The 25,730-nt window shown below is 39.7% G+C and overlaps 3 protein-coding genes and 1 long non-coding RNA gene across 15 annotated transcripts in view; 1 reads left to right on the forward strand and 3 right to left on the reverse strand.

Annotated features, from left to right (window-relative positions):
- The window catches only part of LOC116056993 (scavenger receptor cysteine-rich type 1 protein M160-like), a 1,012,348-nt gene that overhangs the window by 724,779 nt on the left and 261,839 nt on the right, over window positions 1–25,730 (reverse strand). The gene's annotated exons all lie outside the window — the stretch shown is intronic.
- The window catches only part of LOC116058664 (zinc finger protein 37-like), a 65,051-nt gene that overhangs the window by 13,133 nt on the left and 26,188 nt on the right, over window positions 1–25,730 (reverse strand). For 4 of the 6 annotated variants that reach the window (XM_035999064.1, XM_035999061.1, XM_035999059.1 and 1 more), the window contains one exon: window positions 17,974–18,083. The exons of 1 other annotated variant lie outside the window; for it this stretch is intronic. In XM_035999064.1, the coding sequence (XP_035854957.1) occupies window positions 17,974–18,083 (110 nt within the window). Of the gene's footprint in view, window positions 1–17,053; window positions 17,307–17,973; window positions 18,084–25,730 lie in introns of those variants that run through there. One more of the 6 variants, XM_035999062.1, reaches the window with a different exon arrangement.
- Window positions 2,670–7,238, reverse strand: LOC116058671 (gastrula zinc finger protein XlCGF57.1-like). Its single transcript, XM_031311494.2, has 3 exons — window positions 7,217–7,238; window positions 5,032–6,478; window positions 2,670–2,820 (listed from the first exon to the last, which is right to left on the reverse strand). The coding sequence occupies exons 1-3, from the start codon at window positions 7,236–7,238 to the stop codon at window positions 2,670–2,672; spliced, it is 1,620 nt and encodes a 539-aa protein (XP_031167354.2).
- On the forward strand, window positions 10,121–17,894 carry LOC118494632. Its single transcript, XR_004896758.1, has 2 exons — window positions 10,121–10,210; window positions 17,774–17,894. It is a non-coding gene; the product is annotated as an uncharacterized LOC118494632 (long non-coding RNA).

The raw sequence follows: 25,730 nt of genomic DNA on the forward strand, positions 1-25,730 counted from the left end.
TTCAGAATTCGGTAGCACCTTGCCAACCAAACTAGCTAGCATTAGCTGGTCATGTTAATTTAAGGGAAACTTTACAGATTTTCTATATACTTTCATACATGCTGATGAACAGCAGTTCCCGGAGGTCTGCATTTACCTACAGGTAAAGCAAACCTGAGACCTAGGACATTTAGAAGATTTAGAAGGCTTTCCTAGATATATTTACAATATACAGGGGGTTTCTGAGCAATTACCAGAACAGAAGGGTGTAAAGAAGCACAGAATATATCAAAGTATGTATATGTATATATGTATATATAAAGTCAAGATCTCGAGTTTGAAACTCGAGATCTCGAGTTTCAAACTCGAGATCTCGAGTTAGTGTTTGCCCACAGTACGTGTTTTTATTTATATTTTTTTTTTTTTTTTCTCCATCACAAACTCGAGATCTCAAGTTAATGTTTGCCCCCAGTACATTCTTTTTTTTTTCCTTCGTTTTTTTTTTTTTTCCTCCATGTCACCTCCGGGGCTCTGTAGTTAGCCGCTCGGTGACAAACTCTCTCAAACACTCAACTGAAGACATTGTTGCTTAGTTCCAGCTGAAAGAACCATCTGCTCTACGGCTACAATACCGTCTTCAGCTCAGTCAACAGCAGCATGCAGCTAACGCTACGGGCAGCGCTGTTGTTTACTTCCGCTGGGGGTCACACTGATTAAGGTCCGACGGTGGAAGTAAGAACTCTTTTCATTCCGCTTTCAACGGATGGCTTTTTATTCAAATGTGTGGCTAACATCAGCAGTAAAGATGTACATCTAACTTCCTTCATTCCACAAGGAAAATTGGACTCTTTAATAAACTACTGTCACTGACAGACATCTTGTTACTTTGCAGATAGTGATTTGTCTGAAAAACAAATAAGCAGAGGTGGAAGAAGTCTTCAGGAGAAATACCAGTGGAATTCACAGTAATTAAATTGAGTAGCCTACCACTAAAATAAATCTGTATATTAGCTCTACTCAAATACAATATAATAATATTGTATTTGAGTATATAATATAAGTATACAGTATTAGACCATTTCAAAGTGGATATCAAGCTACTTTTCCCATTTTGTCAGAATGACGTTTAGTTCAGTTGGATGTTGTTCTGCTGAGTTCTCAAAGTGTAAATGAGGTAGGGTTTGAACACTTAGAACTGTTGCCATTTTATTCTTTAAAGGTCCAATGTGTAGGAATTTCTCCCATCTAGCGTTGAGATCATATATCGCAATCAACTCTCGCCACGCAGTTTTGCAGCTACGGTAGCCTTCACTCTTCAAAAAGCGAAGGTGTTCAAAAGGTCTGACATGAAAGAAAGTGGTGTTGCATAGACAGTATATAGAGGTTGTTGCATAGACAGTATATAGAGGTTGTTGCATAGACAGTATATAGCAAGGGTTGTTGGAGTGTAGTGTTCTCTTAATACATCCATGAGTGCGTGTCTGAGAGTGGCGCGGACGCACGCTTCACACCACGAGAGGGCACGCGCACCACCCAATGGAAAGGAGAGAGAAAGAAAAGGAGACTGCAGCAGTCTGGAGGATAATGACCTAGTTGGGATTTGGTGTGTCCAAGCAGCTCCAATGTTCACTCTTCACCACAATTCACCGATTCAATTTGAACCGCTGAGCTGTGTATCGTCTGCCTGATGGAAACAGTTCACACTGAGAGTACAGAACATGGGATGGATCTCAGAGGATTATCTTTACATGTTCAAATACGCACTGGTCAAAGAGACACTCAAGATTATGATGAACTTTCTTTAACAAATAACCTGTAACTTTTATTTTTATGATGCAATTGAACCAATCATTTTCATTTATCAAATACAAATGCAAAACATTTGGCAAGAATCTCATCAGAAAAAAAAGGCAGTACAAAAAGGGCCAAAAGAAGGCATTTTTACCTTTTAATAGGACTTCTTATACTGTAAAAAAAAAAAGGATCAATCTGACTTCTTACAAAGATGTGCAGGAGGCTTCATATAGAACTATCAAATACTACTCGAGGTACATGTATTTAAATCCTTGTTAAACTTTAAACTAAAAGTGATTCTCAGATACTTTGTGAATTAACATTTGGCAAAACCAACAACCATCAAGTTCACATCATGACTTTAACAGCCACTACTGTCCACTCACTGTGAAAATACTGTTAATAACAGCAGTAATAGTCATACGAAGGGAAACTTTACATTAAGATATTTACATCTCATCTTTGTTTAAAATATTTAACATTCAGTAACAGAGATGTAATTACTGCTAAAGTATTTCATTCAGTTAAACACGTCTCTCTGAGAGTTTCTGCTCGATGGTTTCTCCTGTCTATGTTGATCCTCAGGTAACTTTTCCCACAATTGCTGCAAAAATGTTGCTCCTCACTTCTGAGGGTTCTTGTCAGTTTTGACCATGAACAACTAGAACTTTATAGTCAAAATTCAAAGGATCAATATTAGATTAGATTCTATGGATTCTCATATGCTTTGATAAACCTGAACCATCATAGAATCTTTTCTTGCAGATCTTGCAAATGTACGGCTTCTCACCTGTGTGGGCTCTTCTCACGTGAGCCGACAAGTTACTACTTTGCCCAAACTCTCTTCCACGTTTGCAGGAATATGTTGAGTTCTCATGTGAGCCGACAAGGTTCTACTAGATCCAAACGCTTTTCCACGTTTTACAAGAATATGGCTTCTCACCTGTGTGAGTTCTCATGTGCACCAACAAGTTACCATTTTGCCCAAACTCTTTTCCACATGTTTTGCAAACATATGGCTTCTCACCTGTGTGAGTTCTCATATGCCTTAATAAGTCTGAAGCGTCACAGAATCTTTTCTTGCAGGTCTTGCAAACGTGTGGCTTCTCACCTGTGAGGGCTCTTCTCATGTGGGACAACAAGTTACGACTACATCCAAACCCTTTTCCACGTTTTCCAAGAATAAGGCTTCTCACCTGTGTGGTTTCTCAGATGTTTCTGAAATGCTGAATTATACTTAAAGTCTTTCCCACGTGTCACATATTAAAGACTTTTTACCGGGTCAGAAAAGTGGAGCCAATGCTGCAGCTCATTAAAGCTGCATTCACTCTAATTTTCAGCAGGCTCCAAAAAGAAGTCTGTTTTATAGAAGTCCATGTGAAAATGACCCTACTTCTCACTTAATTTATTAATCCGTAAACATTATCATAATGACTTTATGGTCTCAATCTCTAGTTTGGTCCCATTATTTTATGTAAAATAAAGATTAAGCAGGGGATGTTTCAGGACCTGTCAAACAGGACAGAGGCTTTAATTATTGTAAAATCAAAAATGTAAATCTGATGTGTTAAACAGATTTGTCCCACACAGTACAGGAATAACCTGAATAGTCCAGGTGATATGGTCACCTTTTCTTAAAAGCATTGAATTGGTAGACTTGTACAGTTTGGGGCCCTGAACATTTTCAGAAATGGAGCCATAGCAAAAATGCTTTGTGGCGGCCATTTATCTTTCTGCTGTAACCAGATTATGTATTTTGCATCATATCTCCTGAACTAAACATGAAAACACACAATAGGTGCTGTCTACCCCGATGTTTTAATGCTCAACGATTAGTTGGACCTAAGACAGCTTGATGGAACTGCAGCTGCTACTTCTTAAGAAAAACAGCAGCCAGGGGGACGGTTTCTCTTCCTGCTTCCAACAACAGTTCAACACTAAATAATGGCATCAAATGCCGTGTAACCCTGTAAAAAACGAATAAGCAGAGGTGTAAGAAGTCTTCCGATTATTTCAGGAGAAATACCAGTGTCATTTATAGTAATTTCAGAGTACCCCTGGAATCTATCTGTCAATCAGCTGTACTCAAATACATACATACAAGTATACAGTTTTTAGACTATGTATTCATTTCACAATGTATATTAAGCAACTTGCTCCAAATTGTCACAATTGTTTAATTACATTTTTTTTTAACTATGCTGGATGTTATTCTGCTGAGTTCTCAAAGTGTAAATGAGGTAGGTTTTGAACACTTAGAACCGTTGTCAATTTATTCTCTAAAAATAATTGGAACTAACCGGAAACTGTTTTGATATACTTTATTGTCCACATGGGGGAATTTGACTTAAACCATCAACACATATGGGCACACAACGCCAGCAAACAAATGACATGAAAGAGTTCACAAATAATAAACACAAATACACACCCTGAGACATTAATCAGTTTGTGGTTTGGTTTTGTACTGCAGTACAGCCTCTAAGCTCTGCTTATCTTAGGCTCCCGTTTAAAATTCCAACCGATCCCGATTTTGATGATACAGGAATGTTCCCAAACCCTGCAGTCATTCTATAGTTGTAAACATGCCCCAAAACAGCCTGATGAATAACTTTCAATCATTGTTCATTTATTAAACAAAATGCTGAACATTTGGCCACAATCTGGTCAGAAACAAAAGGTAAAAAAGGCACTTTCACATTCAATAGGATTTCTTAAACGGAAATAAAAAACTGTGATGTCAGTCACTCTGAAATGTAAATCCTGACTTCTGAATTCATATAGAACTATCAAATACTACTCGAGGTACATAGATTTAAAGTCCTTGTCAAACTTTAAACTAAAAGTGATTCTGAGATACTTTGTAAATTAGCATTTGGCATAAACAACCATGAAGTTCACATCATGACTTTAACAGCCACTACTGTCCACTCACTGTGAAAATACTGTTAATAACAGAAATAATAGTCATATGAAGGGAAACTTGACATTAAGATATTTACATCTCATCTTTGTTCAAAATATTTAACATTCAGTAACAGAGATGTAACTACTACAAAAGTATTTCATTCAGTTAAACACGTCTCTCTGAGAGTTTCAGCTCGATGGTTTCTCCTGTCTATGTTGATCCTCAGGTAACTTTTCCCACAATTGCTGCAAAAATGTTGCTCCTCACTTCTGAGGGTTCTTGTCAGTTTTGACCATGAACCAAAGGATCAATATTAGATTCGATTTTATCCTCTGTGAGTTCTCATATGCTTTAATAAGTTTGAAGAGACACAGAATCTTTTCTTGCAGGTCTTGCAAACGTACGGCTTCTCATCTATGTGGGCTCTTTTCATGTGGGACAACAAGCTACTACTACGCCCAAACTTTTTTCCACACATTTTGCAAGGATATGACTTCTCACCTGTGTGAGTTATCATGTGATTTTCCAGGTGATCTTTACGTTGGAAATTTTTTCCACATGTTTTGCAGGAATATGGCCTCTCACCTGTGTGTGTTCTCATATGACTTATTAATGCTGAAGTGTCAAAGACTCTTTTACCGCAGGTCTTGCAAATGTACGGCTTCTCACCTGTGTGTGTTCTCATGTGGACCAACAAGCCACTACTATGCCCAAAACTTTTCCCACATGTTTTGCAAGAATATGGTTTCTCACCTGTGTGAGTTCTCATGTGTTTTTTTAAAGATGAAGCCTCACAGAATCTTTTCCCACAGGTCTTGCAAATATACGGCTTCACACCTGTGTGTGTTCTCATGTGGATTTCCAGGTGATGTTTACATCTGAAATCTTTTCCACATGATTTGCAAGAATAAGGCTTCTCACCTGTGTGAGTTCTCATGTGGAGCAACAAGCCACTACTACGTCTAAACACTTTTCCACATGTTTTGCAAGAATATGGCTTCTCACCTGTGTGAGTTCTCATGTGGTTTTTTAAAGATGAAGCCTCACAGAATCTTTTCCCACAGGTCTTGCAAATATACGGCTTCACACCTGTGTGTGTTCTCATGTGGATTTCCAGGTGATGTTTACATCTGAAATCTTTTCCACATGATTTGCAAGAATAAGGCTTCTCACCTGTGTGAGTTCTCATGTGGAGCAACAAGTTACTACTACGTCTAAACACTTTTCCACATGTTTTGCAAGAATATGGCTTCTCACCTGTGTGAGTTCTCATGTGGTTTTTTAAAGATGAAGCCTCACAGAATCTTTTCCCACAGGTCTTGCAAATGTACGGCTTCTCTTCTGTGTGGATTCTCATGTGGATTTCCAGGTGATGTTTACGTCTGAAATCTTTTCCACATGTTTTGCAAGAATATGGTTTCTCACCTGTGTAAACTATCAGGTGTCTCTGCAATGCTGAATTACACTTAACGTCTTTCCCACGTGTGTCACTTATTAAAGACTTTTTACCTGTTTGAGTATTAGGGTGAATCTCTGACATGTTAGTGTTGTCTACATTGTTGCTGTGACTTCTGCTCTTGCGTTGTCTCTTCTTTGGTTCTGGCTCTGCATTTCTAGTTGATCCTGAGTCTCCATGCTTGTCTCCTTTCTGATCTTGGCTCTCAGCTTCATGAGAGTTGTGAGAGAGGAGCTGGTGGTCACTGTTTGCTTCTGATACCACGGAGGTTATAACTGGCATGTTGAGCTGCTGGTCAGAGAGAACCTCCTCCTCCTTACAGACATGTTGCTGTGGGAGCTCTGGAGGGACAGACAACAAAAGAAATAAGATAGGACTGTTATTGGAGAAAAGAACAGAACACTTGTTCTCTTTTTCTTGAGACCATATTCTTGAGACTGTAAAAAATAATGAATGGAGCTTTGGGGTGCTAAAAAGCTAAGCCAATGCTGAAGCTCATTAAAGCGGCATTCTATCTAATTTTCAGCAGGGGGCAACGCCACTGGCTCCAAAAATAAGTCTGATCTATAAGAGTATAAGAGAAAATTACCCTACTTCTCAATTAATTTACAACCTTTTCATAATGAGTTTATGTTCTCAATCTCTAGTTTCAAGTATTCTTCAATACAGCAGCATGATGTTCATTTAGTAAATTATGGTCCTATTTATTTAGAAATAGACAATAAAGCAGGGGATGATTTAGGGCATGGCTAAACAGCCACCTGTCAATCAGGACAGAGGCTTAGGCTGCGTTTAGACTAGACCGCACAATGCAGCTTCATTTCACAGAGAAAGAAAGAGAAGGACGGGCTGAGCTTCGTTGTTTGATAAACAGTCAGCTGCCACACAAACTCCTCGGCAGTTCAGTGCTTGTGTTTGTTTTTTTACCCTCATAGTGTTTCAAAATGTTCTTGTGGCAGCGATAGAGGCAGTGATGTTTCCTGTGTTTTGGCTGCACCGTCTGACGGCGGGCACAGGAAATGTGAATGCACGCTTAGCGATGCTAACCATGGCACTGTGTACATTAAAATAGACCTGACCTTGTTTTTGGGTGCTGTACATGTTTTCAACTTTCACTTCATCAAAGTTAATTGGAACAATTTTTGTCTCCAAAAAAGTATAGGTGTGTCTCAAATTGCGCACTTCTGTACTTATACTAGCTATTTGAGTACACTCAATCTGTCACTCGTCGAAGTGTGGTAAATGCAGTGCACTACAAGTACCCGGATGGTGCACTCATAACGGTCAAAAAGTTGAGTGTGGATCGATGGACACTTTCCACCCTCAACGGTCGCCATCTTGGCTACGTAGCGGAAGGGGCGCAGCTAACAAAAGGTGAAAAACTTTCGATAATGGCGGCCGAATACGCGACAGCGAGACCCACGGAGTATTACAAATGTAAGTTGAACATTAGTCTTTTGCTATACTTGTATAACATATAAGCCACCTGTTTATGTATATTTGGTTAATTTTGGAGTCGGTGATGATTTTTGTACCGCGAATTATAACGTTAATTTGTACCGTAATTTGATGTGCTATCAAGCTAGCTTTAGCTAACCTTAGCTAGCTAACAGCGGCACAGTTTAACCAAAGAAGTTACGGGTACGTCTATAATCTTTGGTTTAACCACTGGCAAATAAGTTATAACCTAGCTAATGTTACATGTGTTGTGGTATACGGTTGTTTGTTGTGTTAAACTATCGTCCTCACTGTAGACAATTTTAGCGTTAGATGTGTGACCTTGTAGATATACATTAAGCTGCGAGCGTTAGTAGTAATGTTACAGTACGTTAATGTATGCTATAACGTATTAACAGTGCTGTTTGTGTCCTGACTTATATAATCGTTAGGGACACAGACGTCGCCGTCAATGCTGCCAACTTGAGGGAAGTCCTCCTCTGCTGGAAGGCCAACGACCTGGGGGAGGAGAGAGAGGACTTCCCTGCTGGTATTGTGGACAGCACGGTGCACAGTGGCCCGGGGCATAGCAAAGGCTCTGGCTAAACCACGATGAGAGGTACCGCTGGCGAGCCAAAATAGGAAGACAAGGGCCTCGACGGGTCCCCAGCCATGGTCACACGCCGTGCCGAGGATGTACCGTTAAAGGATCCCCCTGGAGAGTCTGAAGTCCACCATCATATCACTTTCCCCATCAAAGTACAGGGCCAGCAATGAATAGAACAATGGGATATATTTAAATGTCTATTGGGTTGCCTCTGCTTTCACTCTTGTATTGTCACTGTAATTAATAGCTATTGCAATAAACACCCTTATATAAACATATAATATGACTATTTTCTATGTATGTTCTTTATGTCAGTTGGACACCATTTGAATTGCTCAGATTTTGCTAAAATAACTAAAAATGGCCATTTTGGGTTATTTTTTACAATGAATTAAGAGCAAAAGTATGAATATCATCATACCGGTAAGTCTACGGTTGCATAAAACAGAGGGCAAAAACAAGCAACAATAAAAACAATCACATTCATTTTGATGAACAAAGCAGAAATGTGTTTTTCACGAGTGACAACAGTGTTGGGAATGCTCTACCTTGGGTACAATTCACAATTTCATAGAAGAAGAAGAAGAAGGAGGACTGAGATGTTGTGATGTCATTTCCTGTAAGTACATAAGGCAGTGCGCGATTTGAGACAACACTACCCCGTCAAATTTTACGTACTATGCAAGTAAGTACGTAGTGTACGAAGTGCACTTCAGTTAGTACACTAACGGAAGTGTGCCATTTGAGACACACTACGTGTCTTGTTCAGAAATCGGTAGCACCTTGCCAACTAAACGAGCTAGCGCTAGCATTAGCTGGCAATATTAATTTAAGGGAAAGTTTGTAGATTTTCTATGTACTTTCATTCATGGTGATGAACAGCAGTTCCTGGAGGTCCACATTCACCCACAGGTATAACAGAGACCTAGGGCATTTAGAAGATTTAGAAGGCTTTCCTAGATATATTTACAATATACAGGGGGTTTCTGAGCAATTACCAGAACAGAAGGGTGTAGAGAAGTGTATAGCACAGAATATATCCAAGTATAAAAGTTCTTGTAAATGTACAGCTTCTCACCTGTGTGGGTTCTCAATTGGACCAACAAGCCACTATTTTGGCTCAAATCTGTTTTATAAACTACGCACAAAAAGGCTCCTGATTGTCAGCACCTGGGGGTACCAGAACCAAAACCCAAAACAAGAGTCAATAGCAACAGCAGTTTGGCATGGTCAGAGACAATTTGGCAAATTTTTCATCACATACTCAGTTCTGCTGCTCATCCCACAAATGCATGTTCCTTACAAATGTGGCACCATTTAAAATGGAAATAATCAGGCTTTCCAATTGAATAAAATTTATTGGCAATAATCATTGTTAAAACAAAGAAATAATATACCAAACACAAATTTCCTTACTTTTTGTGCGTAGTTTATGAGAAAATGGCCCTCCTTCTCACTTAATTTATTACTCAGTGAACATTATCATGACTTTATGGTCTCAATCGCTAGTTTGGTCCCATTTATTTTATGTAAAAAAAAAAAAAAAAAAGCAGGGGATGTTTCAGGACCTGTCAAACAGGACAGAGGCTTTAATTATTGTAAAATCAAAAATTAAAATCTGATGAGTTAAACAGATTTGTCCCACACAGTACAGGAATCAACTCAATAGTCCAGGTGATGTTTACGTCTGAAATCTTTTCCACATGTTTTGCAAGAATATGGTTTCTCACCTGTGTAAACTATCAGGTGTCTCTGCAATGCTGAATTACACTTAACATCTTTCCCACGTGTGTCACTTATTAAAGACTTTTTACCTGTTTGAGTATTAGGGTGAATCTCTGACATGTTAGTGTTGTCTACATTGTTGCTGTGACTTCTGCTCTTGCGTCGTCTCTTCTTTGGTTCTGGCTCTGCATTTCTAGTTGATCCTGAGTCTCCATGCTTGTCTCCTTTCTGATCTTGGCTCTCAGCTTCATGAGAGTTGTGAGAGAGGAGCTGGTGGTCACTGTTTGCTTCTGATACCACAGAGGTTATAACTGGCATGTTGAGCTGCTGGTCAGAGAGAACCTCCTCCTCCTTACAGACATATTGCTGTGGGAGCTCTGGAGGGACAGACAGCAAAAGAAATAAGATAGGACTGTTATTGGAGAAAAGAACAGAACACTTGTTCTCTTCTTTTTCTTGAGACCATATTCTTGAGACTGTAAAAAATAATGAATGGAGCTTTGGGGTGCTAAAAAGCTAAGCCAATGCTGAAGCTCATTAAAGCGGCATTCTATCTAATTTTCAGCAGGGGGCAACGCCACTGGCTCCAAAAATAAGTCTGATCTATAAGAGTATAAGAGAAAATTACCCTACTTCTCAATTAAATTACAACCTTTTCATAATGAGTTTATGTTCTCAATCTCTAGTTTCAAGTCTTCTTCAATACAGCAGCATGATGTTCATTTAGTAAATGATGGTTCTATTTATTTAGAAATAGACGATAAAGCAGGGGATGATTTAGGGCATGGCTAAACAGCCACCTGTCAATCAGGACAGAGGCTTAGGCTGCGTTTAGACTAGACCGCACAATGCAGCTTCATTTCACAGAGAAAGAAAGAGAAGGACGGGCTGTGCTTCGTTGTTTGATAAACAGTCAGCTGCCACACAAACTCCTCGGCAGTTCAGTGCTTGTGTTTGTTTTTTTACCCTCATAGTGCTTCAAAATGTTCTTGTGGCAGCGATAGAGGCAGTGATGTTTCCTGTTCTCACACTGCCTCAAAACGGACTGACAAGTCTGATCTCTGCTTACATGATAGGCCACCGCAGCATGACGCGGGGTAGCATTTCTCTAGAAGTTGAGTCTGTCTCAACTTTCCACCAAAGCCCGTCGCGGTTTTTTTCTTTCCGTCTTCCCCTACTGCTGCCCCCGCTGCACCATCATTTAAAATTATTGGAAAGACCTGTGTTTTGGCTACACCGTCTGACGGCGGGCACAGGAAATGTGAATGCACGCTTAGCAATGCTAACCATGGCACTGTGTACATTAAAATAGACCTGACCTTGTTTTTGGGTGCTGTACATGTTTTCAACTTAAACTTTGACCCTCTCACTGGGGTTTCACTTCATCAAAGTTAATTGGAACAATTTTTGTCTCCGAAAAAGTATGTCTTGTTCAGAAATCGGTAGCACCTTGCCAACTAAACGAGCTAGCGCTAGCACTAGCTGGCAATATTAATTTAAGGGAAAGTTTGTAGATTTTCTATGTACTTTCATACATGCTGATGAACAGCAGTTCCTGGAGGTCCACATTCACCCACAGGTAAAACAGAGACCTAGGGCATTTAGAAGATTTAGAAGGCTTTCCTAGATATATTTACAATATACAGGGGGTTTCTGAGCAATTACCAGAACAGAAGGGTGTAGAGAAGTGTATAGCACAGAATATATCCAAGTATAAAAGTTCTTGTAAATGTACAGCTTCTCACCTGTGTGGGTTCTCAATTGGACCAACAAGCCACTATTTTGGCTCAAATCTGTTTTATAAACTACGCACAAAAAGGCTCCTGATTGTCAGCACCTGGGGGTACCAGAACCAAAACCCAAAACAAGAGTCAATAGCAACAGCAGTTTGGCATGGTCAGAGACAATTTGGCAAATTTTTCATCACATACTCAGTTCTGCTGCTCATCCCACAAATGCATGTTCCTTACAAATGTGGCACCATTTAAAATGGAAATAATCAGGCTTTCCAATTGAATACAATTTATTGGCAATAATCATTGTTACAACAAAGAAATAATATACCAAACACAAATTTCCTTACTTTTTGTGCGTAGTTTATGAGAAAATGACCCTCCTTCTCACTTAATTTATTACTCAGTGAACATTATCATGACTTTATGGTCTCAATCGCTAGTTTGGTCCCATTTATTTTATGTAAAAAAAAAAAAAAAAGCAGGGGATGTTTCAGGACCTGTCAAACAGGACAGAGGCTTTAATTATTGTAAAATCAAAAATTAAAATCTGATGAGTTAAACAGATTTGTCCCACACAGTACAGGAATAAACTCAATAGTCCAGGTGATATGTTCACTTTTTCATAAAAGCATTGAATTGGTAGACTTGTACAGTTTGGGGTCCTAAACATTTTCAGAAATGGAGCCATGGCAAAAATGTTTTGTGATGGCCATTTATCTTTCCGCTGTAACCAGATTATGTATTTTGCATCATATCTCCTGAACCAAACATGAAAACACACAATAGGTGCTGTCTACTCCGATGTTTTTACAAAACCTATGACTGAACAAATATGTATTTATTAAATATAAGGACCAGTTGTTGATGTGTTATAAACCTCCAGTTTGGGAACCACTGTTGTCAGGGTTAATGAACAAAAGGATTACGTGTTTAAAACTCTTCACCACTGGTTCAGAACCGTTTTGGTCTGAGGTCCCCCCGAAGTCCTGTCGGATGAGCTCACGTACCCCATTGATCAATTCCCGAAGTATGCACTGAGGATGCTGTTGACAATAAAGTGCTATCTATCTATCTGTTCCAATTGCGTAAGTATTCACTATATAAAAGTGGATACTGTTATTTTGTTATACTTGTTGAATTGTAAATGTTTAGGTTGGTTTGGTTAACAATTCTACTACTACAGTGAAGTACAGAAATATTTGGACAGTGACACAATTTTCATAATTTTGGCCCTGTGCGCTAACACAATGGATGGATTTGAAAAGAAATCGAGATGAAATTGTAGTGCAGCCTTTCAGCTTTATTTTGAGGGTATTTACATCAAAAAAGTTGGACGGGTTTAGGAATTACACACATGTTCATACATAGTCCCCTTATTTCAAGGGACCTACAGTAATTGGACAAATTAATATAATCATAAATAAAATGTTCATTCTTAATACTTTGTTGAGAATCCTTTGCAGGCGATGACTGCCGGAAGTCTGGAACCCATAGACATCACCAAACGTTGGGTTTCCTCCTTTGTGATGCTTTGCCAGGCCTTGACTGCAGCTGTCATCAGCTGTTTGTTTGCGGGTCTTTCTGCCATACAGTTTTTTATGATTGCTATGACAATTCTTTCAAAACTTTTACCAACTTTCCTAAACTCTTAACACAGTTAGCACAACATCCGTCTGTGTAGGCTATACATTTAACACATTTGTTGTTGCTTTGACACAAAATGCATACAGTTAACACAAATTTAAAATGCTTGAACTTCTTTTACACACAAGCTCAACCAAGACCAAAACAATGGATTTTTACTGACCAATTTGCAAATGCTTTCACACTGTATGTCAGAACAGATACCATCATGTTCTAAACCTAACTTATAGGCTAAAGTCACAGTGAACAGCTGTTCATATTGTAAATTGAAACACAAATATCCGCTGCATTTTATTCCATTGCTACTGAGAAACAGCTGATTGAAGCTATGCAAATAAATCAATCACAGCTGATTCCCATCTAGGAAACACTCAGCTGTTGAGGTTCTTTCAATCGCATGACCATATGGTAGAACATAAAAGAGGACCTATTTTGGCTGATCTTGTGTGGAAAAGGAACAATATAGAGCAACACAAACAAAGTAAGTAAATGCCTGCACGAGGGAGAGGAAGATGAGTGCTAGGACAAGGGAGAGGAGTGGGACAAGGGTAAGGGAGAGGAGTGGGACAAGGGCAAGGGAGAGGAATGCCTGGACGAGGACAAGGTAGAGGAGTCAGAATGCATGGTGGTGCTCAAAGAAGGGCCAGAGCTAGGGTAACTGATGAAATAAGAGCTACTATCATAGACCAGGTCATAAACCATGGGCTATCATACAGAAAGGCTGGTGAACGAGTACAGCCAAATCTCAGCCGGGACACAGTGGCATCCATTGTCCGGACTTTTTGAGAAACCAACAGGTAGGATATTGTCTAAGGGCTCCTCCTACTGCAAAGGTTAAATCATTTTACCATGTATTACAGTGACAGTATGCCTCCGGTCCTAACATGTAACTGTATTTTGTCTCTCTAAGGATTCAACGTCTACCTCCCTCAGGGGGGCAGAGGAAAGCTCCTAAATGAAGAACAGGAACTTGCTATTGTCAACATGGTGATTGCTGACAATGAAATAAAACTGAAGGGCATTCAGTCCAGAGTTGTAGAGGACAACCTTGTCTTTGGGAACATTGCAGCAATCAACATTACATCCATTTCTCGGACTCTGGCTAAACAGAGTCAGAATGAAACAACTTTACAAAGTTCCTTTTGAAAGGAACAGTGAGCGCATTAAAGAACTCCGTTGCCAATACATCCAGGTAAGGTTATGCAATACAGTCATTACTGTACTATACATAGTGTGTTTTGCAGTAAACTATTCTATAAACCTGAAGTACAGTAGGACATACAGAAGGTATACAGCAAAGCATTTACACACACCATGTCTGATTACGTTCAGAGAGTCACGGTGTTGGAGACCAATCAAGTCCCACATGAAATGATCTACATTGATGAGGCTGGCTTTAACTTGGCGAAAACGCGTTGGCGCGGAAGAAACATAATTGGCAAAAGGGCCACAGTTACCGTGCCGGGCCAGAGAGGAGCCAACATCACCATGTGCGCTGCAATCTCCAACAACGGTCCACTCCTGTATAAATGTGAGATTGGCCCCTACGACTCCGACCGCCTTATCCTGTTTTTAGAAGACCTGTATGAAAGACAGGTGCCAAAGGCAGAGAGGGGACAGGTGGGAGACCACTTGCCAATATATGTGATCACATGAGACAATGTGGCATTCCACCATTCCCGTGCAGTCACAGCCTGGTTTTACTCCCATCCGAGGATAATGTCCCTTGTCCTTGCCCCTTACTCCCCTTTCCTCAACCCCATTGAGGAGTTTTTCTCAGCCTGGAGATGGAGGGTTTTTGACCATCGTCCACAGGACCAAATGTCCCTCCTGGATGCAGCATGCCAAGACATCACAGCTGAACACTGCCAGGGGTGGATAAGGCATGCCAAAAGATTCTTCCCAAGATGCCTTGCCAGAGAAGATATCAGGTGTGATGTGGATGAGAATATGTGACCAAATGCAGAAGACCGGGCAGATTAGAAGATGACTATTTTCTTTTTCTGTGGCATATTTTGTTTGAATATTTTGTATTGTCTCATGACATATTTTTTGTCCTGTTGCAAATAGAGCCTTTACTGCAACAATTCTGTCTCTGTCTTCTCTTTTTTTATAAACCGTACATTCTATAAAGCTGAGATGGGTCATTCATCTTTTGTATTGAATTTCTGCAGCAAAGGAAACAAAATGCATGCATTTACTAAACCCACCAAAACAAAAATTTAGAGAGGCTTCAAACAAAACTGCAGTGCAAATCATAATCTATAATCAATACAATATAGTGTCTATTGTATAAGGAGCAGACCTGACACATATAAAATAATGCAGTTTCTGTAATTGCCACCTGATATTAGTGTTTTTATGACATTGGGCTATGACTGACTAAATGTTCCTGTTGGAAGAGAACAAATGTTAGTGTTTTGGAAGAATTATTTGATTTTGGGACATGTTTGCAGTGTTTTGGTAGACTTAGTGTGTTGTGTTAGTATATTATTGTATTTTGGAAATTAGTGTTGGAGTTTAGTTTTCAATGTGTGATTTTGAGCACGAAATTAACTGTTTTGTCAATTGTGTGTTGTAGGTGTGTTGGTGCGTTAAGAGTTTAGGAAAGTTGTTAAAAGTATTGAAAAAATTGTCAAAGCGATCGTAAAAAACTAAGTTTTGTCTTAAGCAAGTGGAATGCATGCTTGATCGGATTGAGATCAGGTGATTGACACGGCCATTGTAGAATATTCCACTTCTTTGCCTTGAAAAACTCCTGGATTGCTTTTGCAGTATGTTTTGGGTCATTGTACATCTGTACTGTGAAGCGCCGTCCAAGCAACTTTGTTGAATTTGGCTGAATATGAACAGACAGAATGTTCCTATAGACTTCAGAATTCATGCGGCTGCTTCCATCTTCTGTCATATCATCAAGAAACACTAGTGACCCAATGCCACTGGCAGCCATGCATGCTCATTCCATTATACTGCCTCAACCATGTTTTATAGGTGATGTGGTGTGCTTTGGATCAACAGCCATCCCATACCTCCCAGCCTTCTCCATACTTTTCTCTTCCCATCATTCTGGTACAGGTTGATCTTAGTTTCAACAGTCCAAAGAATGCTGTTCCAAACCTGTGCTGGCTTTTTTAGATGTCTTCTGGCAAACTGTAATCTGGCTTTTCTATTCTTGAGGTTTATGAATGGTTTGCACCTTGTGGTGAACCCTCTGTATTTGCTCTCGTGAAGTCTTCTCTTTATGGTAGACTTGGATAATGATACGCCTACTTCCTGGAGAGTCTACTTCACTTCACTAGATGTTGTGAAGGGGTTCTTCTTTATCATGGAAAGGATCCTGCGATTATCAACTACTGTTGTCTTCCGTGGACGTTCGGGCCGTTTTGTATTGCTGAGCTCACCGGTGAGTTCCTTTTTTCTCAGAATGTACCAAACTGTTGATTTGGCCACTCCTAATGTTTCTGCTATCTCTCTGATAGATTTGTTCTTTTTTTCGCAGCCTAAGGATGGCCTGCTTTACTTGCATTGAGAGCTCCTTTGACTGCATGTTCTGGATTCGCAGCAACAGCTTCCAAATGAAAATGCCACACCTGAAATTTTCCTCCGGTGGTCCATTCCATAAATACCGAACGGTCCCTAATTGATGATTAAATAATGAGGGAATATAGCCCACAGCTGCTCATGAAACAGCTTTTTACCCTCAAATTAAAGCTGAAAGTCTGCACAACAATTTCATCTCGATTTCATTTCAATGTTGCTCCTCACTTCTGAGGATTCTTGTCAGTTTTGACTATGAACCAATAGAACTTTATAATCAAAATTCAAAGGATCAATATTAGATTAGATTTTATCCTCTGTGGGTTCTCATATGCTTCGTTAAACCTGAACCGTCACAGAATCTTTTCCTGCAGGTCTTGCAAACGTACGGCTTCTCACCTGTGTGGATTCTCATGTGGATTTCCAGGTGATGTTTACGTCTGAAATCTTTTCCACATGATTTGCAAGAATAAGGCTTCTCACCTGTGTGTGTTCTCATGTGGATCAATAAGTCACTACTACGCCCAAACCCTTTTTCACATGATGTACAAGAATATGGCTTCTCACCTGTGTGGACTCTCATGTGGACCAACAAGGTACCATTTCGTCCAAAAACTTTTCCACATGTTTCACAAGAATACGGCTTCTCACCTGTGTGGACTATCAGGTGTGTCTGCAATGCTGAATTACACTTAAAGTCTTTCCCACATTTGTCACATATGAAAGACTTTTTACTTGTTTGAGTATTAGGGTGAATCTCTGACATGTTAGTGTTGTCTACATTGTTGCTGTGACTTCTGCTCTTGCGTCGTCTCTTCTTTGGTTCTGGCTCTGCATTTCTAGTTGATCCTGAGTCTCCATGCTTGCCTCCTTTCTGATCTTGGCTCTCAGCTTCATGAGAGTTGTGAGAGAGGAGCTGGTGGTCACTGTTTGCTTCTGATACCACAGAGGTTATAACTGGCATGTTGGCTACAGACTCTTTCTCTGCTGCACTTAGAGAGTCATCATCAGGATTGAAGTTCAGAGTCTGACCTTCACTGTGGTCACTTTCCTCATAAGTAGGAGTCAACATAAAGGTATCAGTCTCCTGCTTCAGTACAAGCTGCTCTCCCTCCTGACTGGGGCACAGTTCCTCCTGTTCCTCTTTAATCTGTGGAGGCTCTGGGTCCTCTTGGTCCAGACTGGAGTTCTTCTCCTGAATACAGAGCTGCTGGTCAGAGAGAACCTCCTCCTCCTTACAGACATGTTGCTGTGGGAGCTCTGGAGGGACAGACAACAAAAGAAATATTATACTACTGTTATTGGAGAAAAGAACAGAACACTTGTTCTCTCTATCTCTCTTGGAGACATCTGACACGCTAACCCTCAACACTGATTGGTGTTGAGGGTTAGCGTGTCAAGCCTTCTGGCTCATCACTTGCACTTATGCAGCTGAAAAGGAAGGACTGTTACAGCTGGGACTTGACTTAGACGTGTGGCCAAAACGCCTTGACTTTGATTATATCGCCACCCTCTGGTTGATATGTTTTATTTTTGATGTTTGATGTATGTGTGCCATTCTGTACCTCCGACCTCGTCCCACGAGATCTCGTGAGATTAAAATGTGATGAGACTTCTTGTCGAGGTAAAAATTTTCTCGCGATATCAGTCACAAGTCCAGAGCAGCCACCAGTAGGCGGAGTCTGACCTTGTTGGTCTTATGATACATCTGGCTTTGAAGAGGAGTCTGGCTTGGATCTCTAAATCAGCATTGAAGATACTCCGCGCGTTCGCCAAAGTTGACTCTGAGGTTCACTTTTGCCGAGCGGTAGCGGAGTTGTAATTGTACCAAGCTGCCGGTAAAACCCAGCGTTAGAACGTTAGAGGGTACGGCCGCTGTCTATCTCTCTCTCTCACTCTCGGCCAACAAAAACACGGACTGCAGCGTGCAGTTCAGTGTGGCGCACATCACTCGCTTCCTCTGTCTGTTTTTAAATGAGTCAGAAGCAGAATGCAAAACCTAACTTTACTTTTAATGATATAAAACAAAGAGAAATGTGCTCCCCTTGTCTTAAAATCGTCAAAAATCAAAGCAAGAGCAGCCTCCTTCCTTGTTTATAATGAACAAGGAAGGAGTGAAATGCTTGGTTACTTGTAACCTTAGTTCTCTGAGTAAAGACAATTTTTTCTTAATTGAAGTTTTGTTTAAAATAGTGTTAAAATCTTGTCTCGTGAACCCAATCTCGTCTCGTCTCGTGAGCTGAGTGTCTCGTCACACCCCTACAGAAGAATAATAATAATAAAACCCTGAGTGGTTTTAATACACTGCAGTGTTTCCCACTGGTTGAGAATTTACTTGTGGTGGTGGGTGGCGCAGGATGTGACAGCGCGGCATGTGATAGCTGTAAAAAAAATTTCAGGGTATTTATTAGGGCGGCACGATATGAGGAAAATATGCAATATGCCCCAACATAGTTGAATATCAAGATAATGATAAAAGATTACTTGCGATAAACTGATTCAAATCTACTCATTTCTGTCTTTCTCCTGATTCGTATTCTGCTAAAATACAACAAATTGCTCTTTGAAATTAAAACAAATGACAGGAAAGTGTAGCCATGATGTGATCTGTCAATTAAATCAATTTGTTTTGCCAAATGTAGGCCTAACGGTTCGGCAGATAAAATATACCCATACTACTGTACTATAATCCATCCAGAAAGTTACATGTACATGTAATCTCAACACTGTTTCCTCCTAATTCTTGTCATGTCTGTCCTGTTGCACTCATTAAGATCTCATCTGAGCAGATTTCGTTTTAAACTACAACTTTGAGTTGAACTAATACGCTGCGTTTTAAATAGCATTAAAAAAAAATTAATAATAACGAAACGCAATATGTGGCGGCCGGTGTTGATTCTGTGGCGCACCGCCACAAATTAGTCTATGTGTGGAAAACATTGCGCTGGTACTGGGAGCCATGCTACTGTGCATATGCAACATGTTCTCACTCCCATCGTGTACTTTTTATTTTACTATATCTCTTAACAGTTAACATAGAAACGATCAGACATTTAAATGCCCTCTGTAAATCGACTAGGGGTGCACGATATTGAAAAAATGTGATATTGCGATATCAATAATGAATATTGCGATATTAATATTTTTAAACATATGTAAAATTACCAAAGTTATGGGAAAACACATCAAAATAGATTTATAACAAATAAAACAAGTTTTCTTACAACACAAGGTTTATTTCAACTGACTGTCATATTGGACTGTCATAAACAGAAACATAACTTTTGCAGTACACATGAACAAATGCGCAATATTAGCTCACACATAAAATAGCACCATCGTGAATTAGCCTGCTGTTGCTAACGTACATTCATAAATCCTACATAACATCGTCCCGTACCCACAGGACATCAGACTTACTTATTGATGCACGCACACCGTAGTGTCCACAAACTTAGTCCAATGAGGGGAGAAAGGAAAGTGTGATAGCGTTCTATAGTGGACTTTTTCACAAATAGGTTGCACGTAATGGAACAAAAAGGAGCTTCCACTTAAGGATTAGCATGTATCTGACATGGTGGGGGTGTGGCATCACGATGGTGGCTCTCCATCGTGATGGCTGACCGACATCACGATGGAGAGCCACCATATCGTCCATTGGCACAACCCTAATCCACCCCCCCAACCAACCTCTCTATGCGGTTTTCGGGCTTTCTTACTACTCTCTACCATAGTCGGTCTTAGTGATACGTCATCTTCAAACGCCGTGTAGCTGCTGCTCTCCCCAGTGCGTTCTACACACGCTGAAGGGGGATTTTTACGTCCTATCTAGCCGCTTTCCAACCGGAGGGATTTTTGCAGTTCCTAGAACATAAGGTTCCTAGAAGCCTTTTTTCTCCTGTTGCGACTGGACCAATTTGGGGATTATTAAGTTCCTCTGGCCGCAGTTCCTGTAACTCTTTCAGCTCCTACTTCAGGGCAGGGTCTTTTCCGCATAGTGGTGGTTAGTTGGCTGAGATTATAATAACAAAAGGTCAGTCCCTATGGCCACTTGGCCAGTGTGAATACAAATGGCAAAACCGGTTTTGGGGGAGAGTAGTTAGCAGAACTGTTTAGAAGTGGAATGTTCCTAGAACTACGTTCCTGTAACTACTTGGTCGGAAAGAGGCTTCTGACGCTTACAGCCTCTGCCCAAACGTCTGTTTTTTACTAGTTTGGAGTGAGAACGGGTAAGTAAAGTACTGTTGTAGTACAACCAGCAGGAGACCAGTTATAAAGTAGTTATGGAGACTTAAAATAAAATAAATTAATTAATTAAAATAATTTGACTATTTAATATTTTCCTCAATAAAAAATTCTCAAAATTGTGATCCCCCCCCCCAAAGTAGCCTAGTGTGATGAATTTTGGTGACAATACTTCATATAGTCAAACACCTATTGGAATTTATTTTTGATTGAAAAGTCATAGAAGTTTAGGTTCAGAGTATCAAGTATCGATGTAGTCATTATTTTAACATTTATATACATAAATTGAAAAAACATTGAAAAAAAACAGGCCAAACTTTCTGGAGCTGAAAGCCAATATCCCGGTAAGATTTACCAAATATAAATCTGAATCTTTTTTGCTTTTGTTTTGGTTATATTTTCTTGACTTTGACTTACCTAGCTTGTTAGTGATTGAAGGCTCAAAAGATGTAGGCCTACATAAGATGTGGTTTACCTGCTATATATCCATGTTTCTGAACAAAGTTTGATTTAAAAAAATAACAATAATGAAGCTATTGTATATTTTTGTTGTATCTCTCTTCGCTGTTGTACTTTGTAGACGGTCCCTAAGCTCTCCACAGCCACAGACCGTTGTTATCTGTCCAGGTCGGAGGATGGAGATGAGGTTGGAGCTATTTGTCTAATTACTACGGTATGAAAGATGCGTCATTTGGGATTTAATAACGTTTCCCTGATGAGTTATTCATCACGGAAGTTCGAGTCTATATCTTTCAAACTTTAAAACTCTTGCTTATATTTCGGAACCACATACAACTTCATTTTCAATTTGTCGTTATTCTGCTGTCTCAATAAACATGAATGTATCGTAAAGCCAGACATCTGTGGTTCTAACCATGGTTCCGACAGCAGCGGGTAAACTCACCTATCCTGTGTAACTTGATTTCTGGTTTCCAAACGACATCCAACAGTCTGCGCTGCCGAGCGATCTCTTCCTCGTACTCGACGATAGTTTTTTCAACAACTCGGAATATTTCTTCAGCAGCAGCAGTTAGCCGCTCGGTGACAAACTCTCTCAAACACTCAACTGAAGACATTGTTGCTTAGTTCCAGCTGAAAGAACCATCTGCTCTACGGCTACAATACCGTCTTCAGCTCAGTCAACAGCAGCATGCAGCTAACGCTACGGGCAGCGCTGTTGTTTACTTCCGCTGGGGGTCACACTGATTAAGGTCCGACGGTAAACGTGAGGGAGATTTTCTTTCCTAAGTTTTTGATCTTTTAGGATTTTCACAGTCCTATCGGAAATCTTTTTTTGTTTAGTTCCAATACATCATTTATGATTCCTATACATTTAAAAAAAAAAAAAAAAAATCCTATAAGAAATTGTATTCCCTTATACAACATAATAATTTTGATTCTTTCTTTTAAGATTAGTTTTTGGGCATTTCTGCGTTTAATTATTAGGAGAATCTAGAAATGAAAGAGGAGAGGGAGGAGGAAGACATGCAGGAAATTGCTGCAGGTTGGATTCTAACTTAAAAATATCTGAAAAGATAAATGAAAATAATTCTAAACCCACCTCTGTTTGGACAATGAACATTTTTATCTCTGGGTAAGATTCACTCCTTCGGTGCCTCATTGGCTGTTTGACTTTGAGTTTTTAGTTAGTTTTTTTCAATCTGAGGACAAATCGCCACTACACTGACTCCTTGCAAAGATGTGCAGGAGGCTTCCTATAGAAATATCAAATACTACTCGAGGTACATGGATTTAAATCCTTGTTCAACTTTAAACTAAAAGTGATTCTGAGATACTTTATTAATAGACATTTGGCAAAACCAATAACCACAAGTTCACATCATTACTTTACAGCAATTACCGTGCACGTCCTGAGAAACTCACATTCTCCCTTGATTTGGGAGATTACAAATGTTTCAAAGAAATACTGTTAATAACAGAAGTAATAATCTTCTGTGGGTTTGGGTTTTGACCATGAACCACTAGAACTTTATAATCAAAAATCCAGGAATCGAAATTAGATTTTATCCTCTGTCGGTTCTCATATGCTTCGTTAAACCTTAAGCGATGTAGAATCTTTTCCAGCAGATCTTGCAAACGTATGGCTTCTCACCAGTGTGGGCTCTCATGTGGACCGACAAGCCACTATTATGTCCAAAATCTTTTCCACGTTTTGCAAGAATATGGCTTACAGTGTTTCCCACTGGTTGAGAATTTACTTGCGGTGGTGGCGGGTGCAGGATGTGACGTGCAGCGCGTGATGGCTGGGTTCAGTAATAAACTAGTCAAATGAAGGTGAAAACAATGACTACATAACATCAGATAATTAAGAAAGTAATAACTATTTACATATTAAACAAATTAGACTAACAGATGAAAATATTGTGACACTATGCGGCATCTGACACAATTTCAGGGTGGTTATTAATTCTGCATGATATGAGGAAAATATGCGATATGCATTAATGTTGTTGAATATCACGATAATGATATTACTTGCGATAAATAAACATAATAAAATATACTCAGTTCTGCCTTTCTGCTGCTTAGTATTCTGCTAAAATATAACAAATTGCTCGTTGAATTCAAAACAAATGACAGGAAAGGGTAGCCATGATGTGTTTTGTCAATTAAATCTGTTTTTTTATGCCAAATGTTAACCGTTCAGCAGATAAAATACCCGTAATACTATAATATGACCCATACAGTAAGTTACATGTTATTATTAATCTCAACACTGTTTCCTTCTAACTCCTGTTAAATCATATAAGACTAGGGCTATCTAAAGTAAATTCTTATTCACCTTGTTTGTTGGATCATTGTTCATTTTTGGAAGCGTTTTGGGGATCCTAAACATGCTGTTCTGTACTATAGATACATGTTACATGTCCTGTTGCACTCATTTAGATAATGTATACTCTACGTTTCATTTAGTCGCCCGTCAGTGGCGTCATAACCTTTCACCATCTAGTTACTCGTAACTTCCGTCAAAACACGGCACCCAGATGATACGTTCGAGAGTAATTGTAAATCATACAATGTCACAGAAAAAAATACTGGTAACACTGCTTTTTCTGCCAAAATGCATCATTTTGTGATTAATTACATGCCACTTTGCAACACAGTAATACAGCAGAAACCTTATTTATTGATACATATCTATATTAATCCAGCTTAATGTTACTACAATGTATGTGCTGGTTGACAAGTAGCTAACATTAATGCTAGCTAATGCTTGGTGGATAACATCATAGGGTTACAACATCGTTCAACACGCTCATCAAGTTATTAGTAGTATGACTGTTTTGACCATGGATAAAAGCAGCACTGCGCTAACCCACGAATAAGTTCCCCAGTAACGTCAATGTTAGCTGTATAGATAGACGATTAATCTAATGCTAATTTAGCCAGCTAGCATACTCCGCTCTGCCTGCGTCACTCCCCCGGCACAAACAGACATCATTCGGAATGATAGCTGACAACAGCCAGGACATGTAGCAATAGCTAGTTACCGTTAGCCCCAGCCGGTGCTTACGACGCTAACGGCAGTTTAATGAAGCGTCGGGAAACAGAGAATATCAGACCCAGGCATCCTAGTCACAACATCGGCCATCCATAATGTTATCTAGCTAGCTACGTCTCCGTAAACGCTAACGGTGTTTGTACCGAAAATCTCCTCCCTGCCGAATTTCTCCCCCTTTCGCGTTTAGCTGTCTTTACAGTTAGCTAGCTAAATTAACCCGACAACAGGTGTGTTAAGCACCAAAACGAATAGTTAAGATTACAGAAAAGTGAAGGGGGAGATCGGGCAGCTGGTAGATGTTCTGCTGCCGCACAACAGGCATCGAACATCATCGCCATCACTGAGATTCCCCCTGCAATCCCCACCCACACCCGTCTCTCAGCCACGTTGAGTAGCTAGCTAGCGTTACAACAAACCCCGTCCGCCCGGTAAAATCCAAAAGGTGACATTGGCATGTGAAATATACTGTGATAGTGTGGTAAAACCTGCTAACGTTAGCCGCTAATGTTAGCTTGCTGGCTCACTAGCTAACTGGTCATCCAGCTACCAATACAGATTGAATCAAGAAAAACATAATTATGTTGGGGAAACTGCAGCTATTTTTCTAGCATGACATGAATAAACGTTACTAAACGTAACATGAATAAATTTGGGTAAACTTGTCTGTGAACAGATGCATTCTAATCAACGACAGCGTTTAGCAATAAAAACTTAACTGGAAATTGTTTTGATAGATACTTTATTGTCCCCATGGGGAAATTTTTACTTAGACCCGTCAACACACATGGGCACACAACACCAGCAAAATATACAAATAATACAAAAATACCCACCCTGAGGCATTAATCAGTTTGTGGTTTTGTACTGCAGTACAGCCTCTAACCTCAGCTTATCTTAGGCTCCTGTTTAAAATTCCAACCGATACAGAAACAAAGGAGTTCTTAAACCGATTCAATTTGAACCGCTGAGCTGTGTATCGTCTGCCTGATGGAAACAGTTCACACACAGAGTACAGAACATGGGATGGATCACAGAGGATTATCTTTACATGTTCAAGTACGCACTGGTCAAAGAGACACTCAAGATTATGATGAACCTTCTTTAACAAATAACCTGTAACTTTTATTTTAATGATACAG

This window comes from Sander lucioperca, chromosome 2, assembly GCF_008315115.2.
Source record: "Sander lucioperca isolate FBNREF2018 chromosome 2, SLUC_FBN_1.2, whole genome shotgun sequence".
In the NCBI taxonomy this organism is placed as follows: Eukaryota; Metazoa; Chordata; class Actinopteri; order Perciformes; family Percidae; genus Sander; species Sander lucioperca.

Bases quoted from the DNA above. Each gene is read 5' to 3' on its own strand.
- LOC116058671 (XM_031311494.2), bottom strand. From the start codon at position 7,238: ATGTACAGCACCCAAAAACAAG. The intron at 6,479-7,216 runs GTCAGGTCTATT...CTGTCCCTCCAG, and splicing joins GTACAGCACCCAAAAACAAG to AGCTCCCACAGCAACATGTC. The intron at 2,821-5,031 runs GCATATGAGAAC...AGACTTATTAAG, and splicing joins GTCTCTTCAAACTTATTAAA to GCATATGAGAACTCACACAG.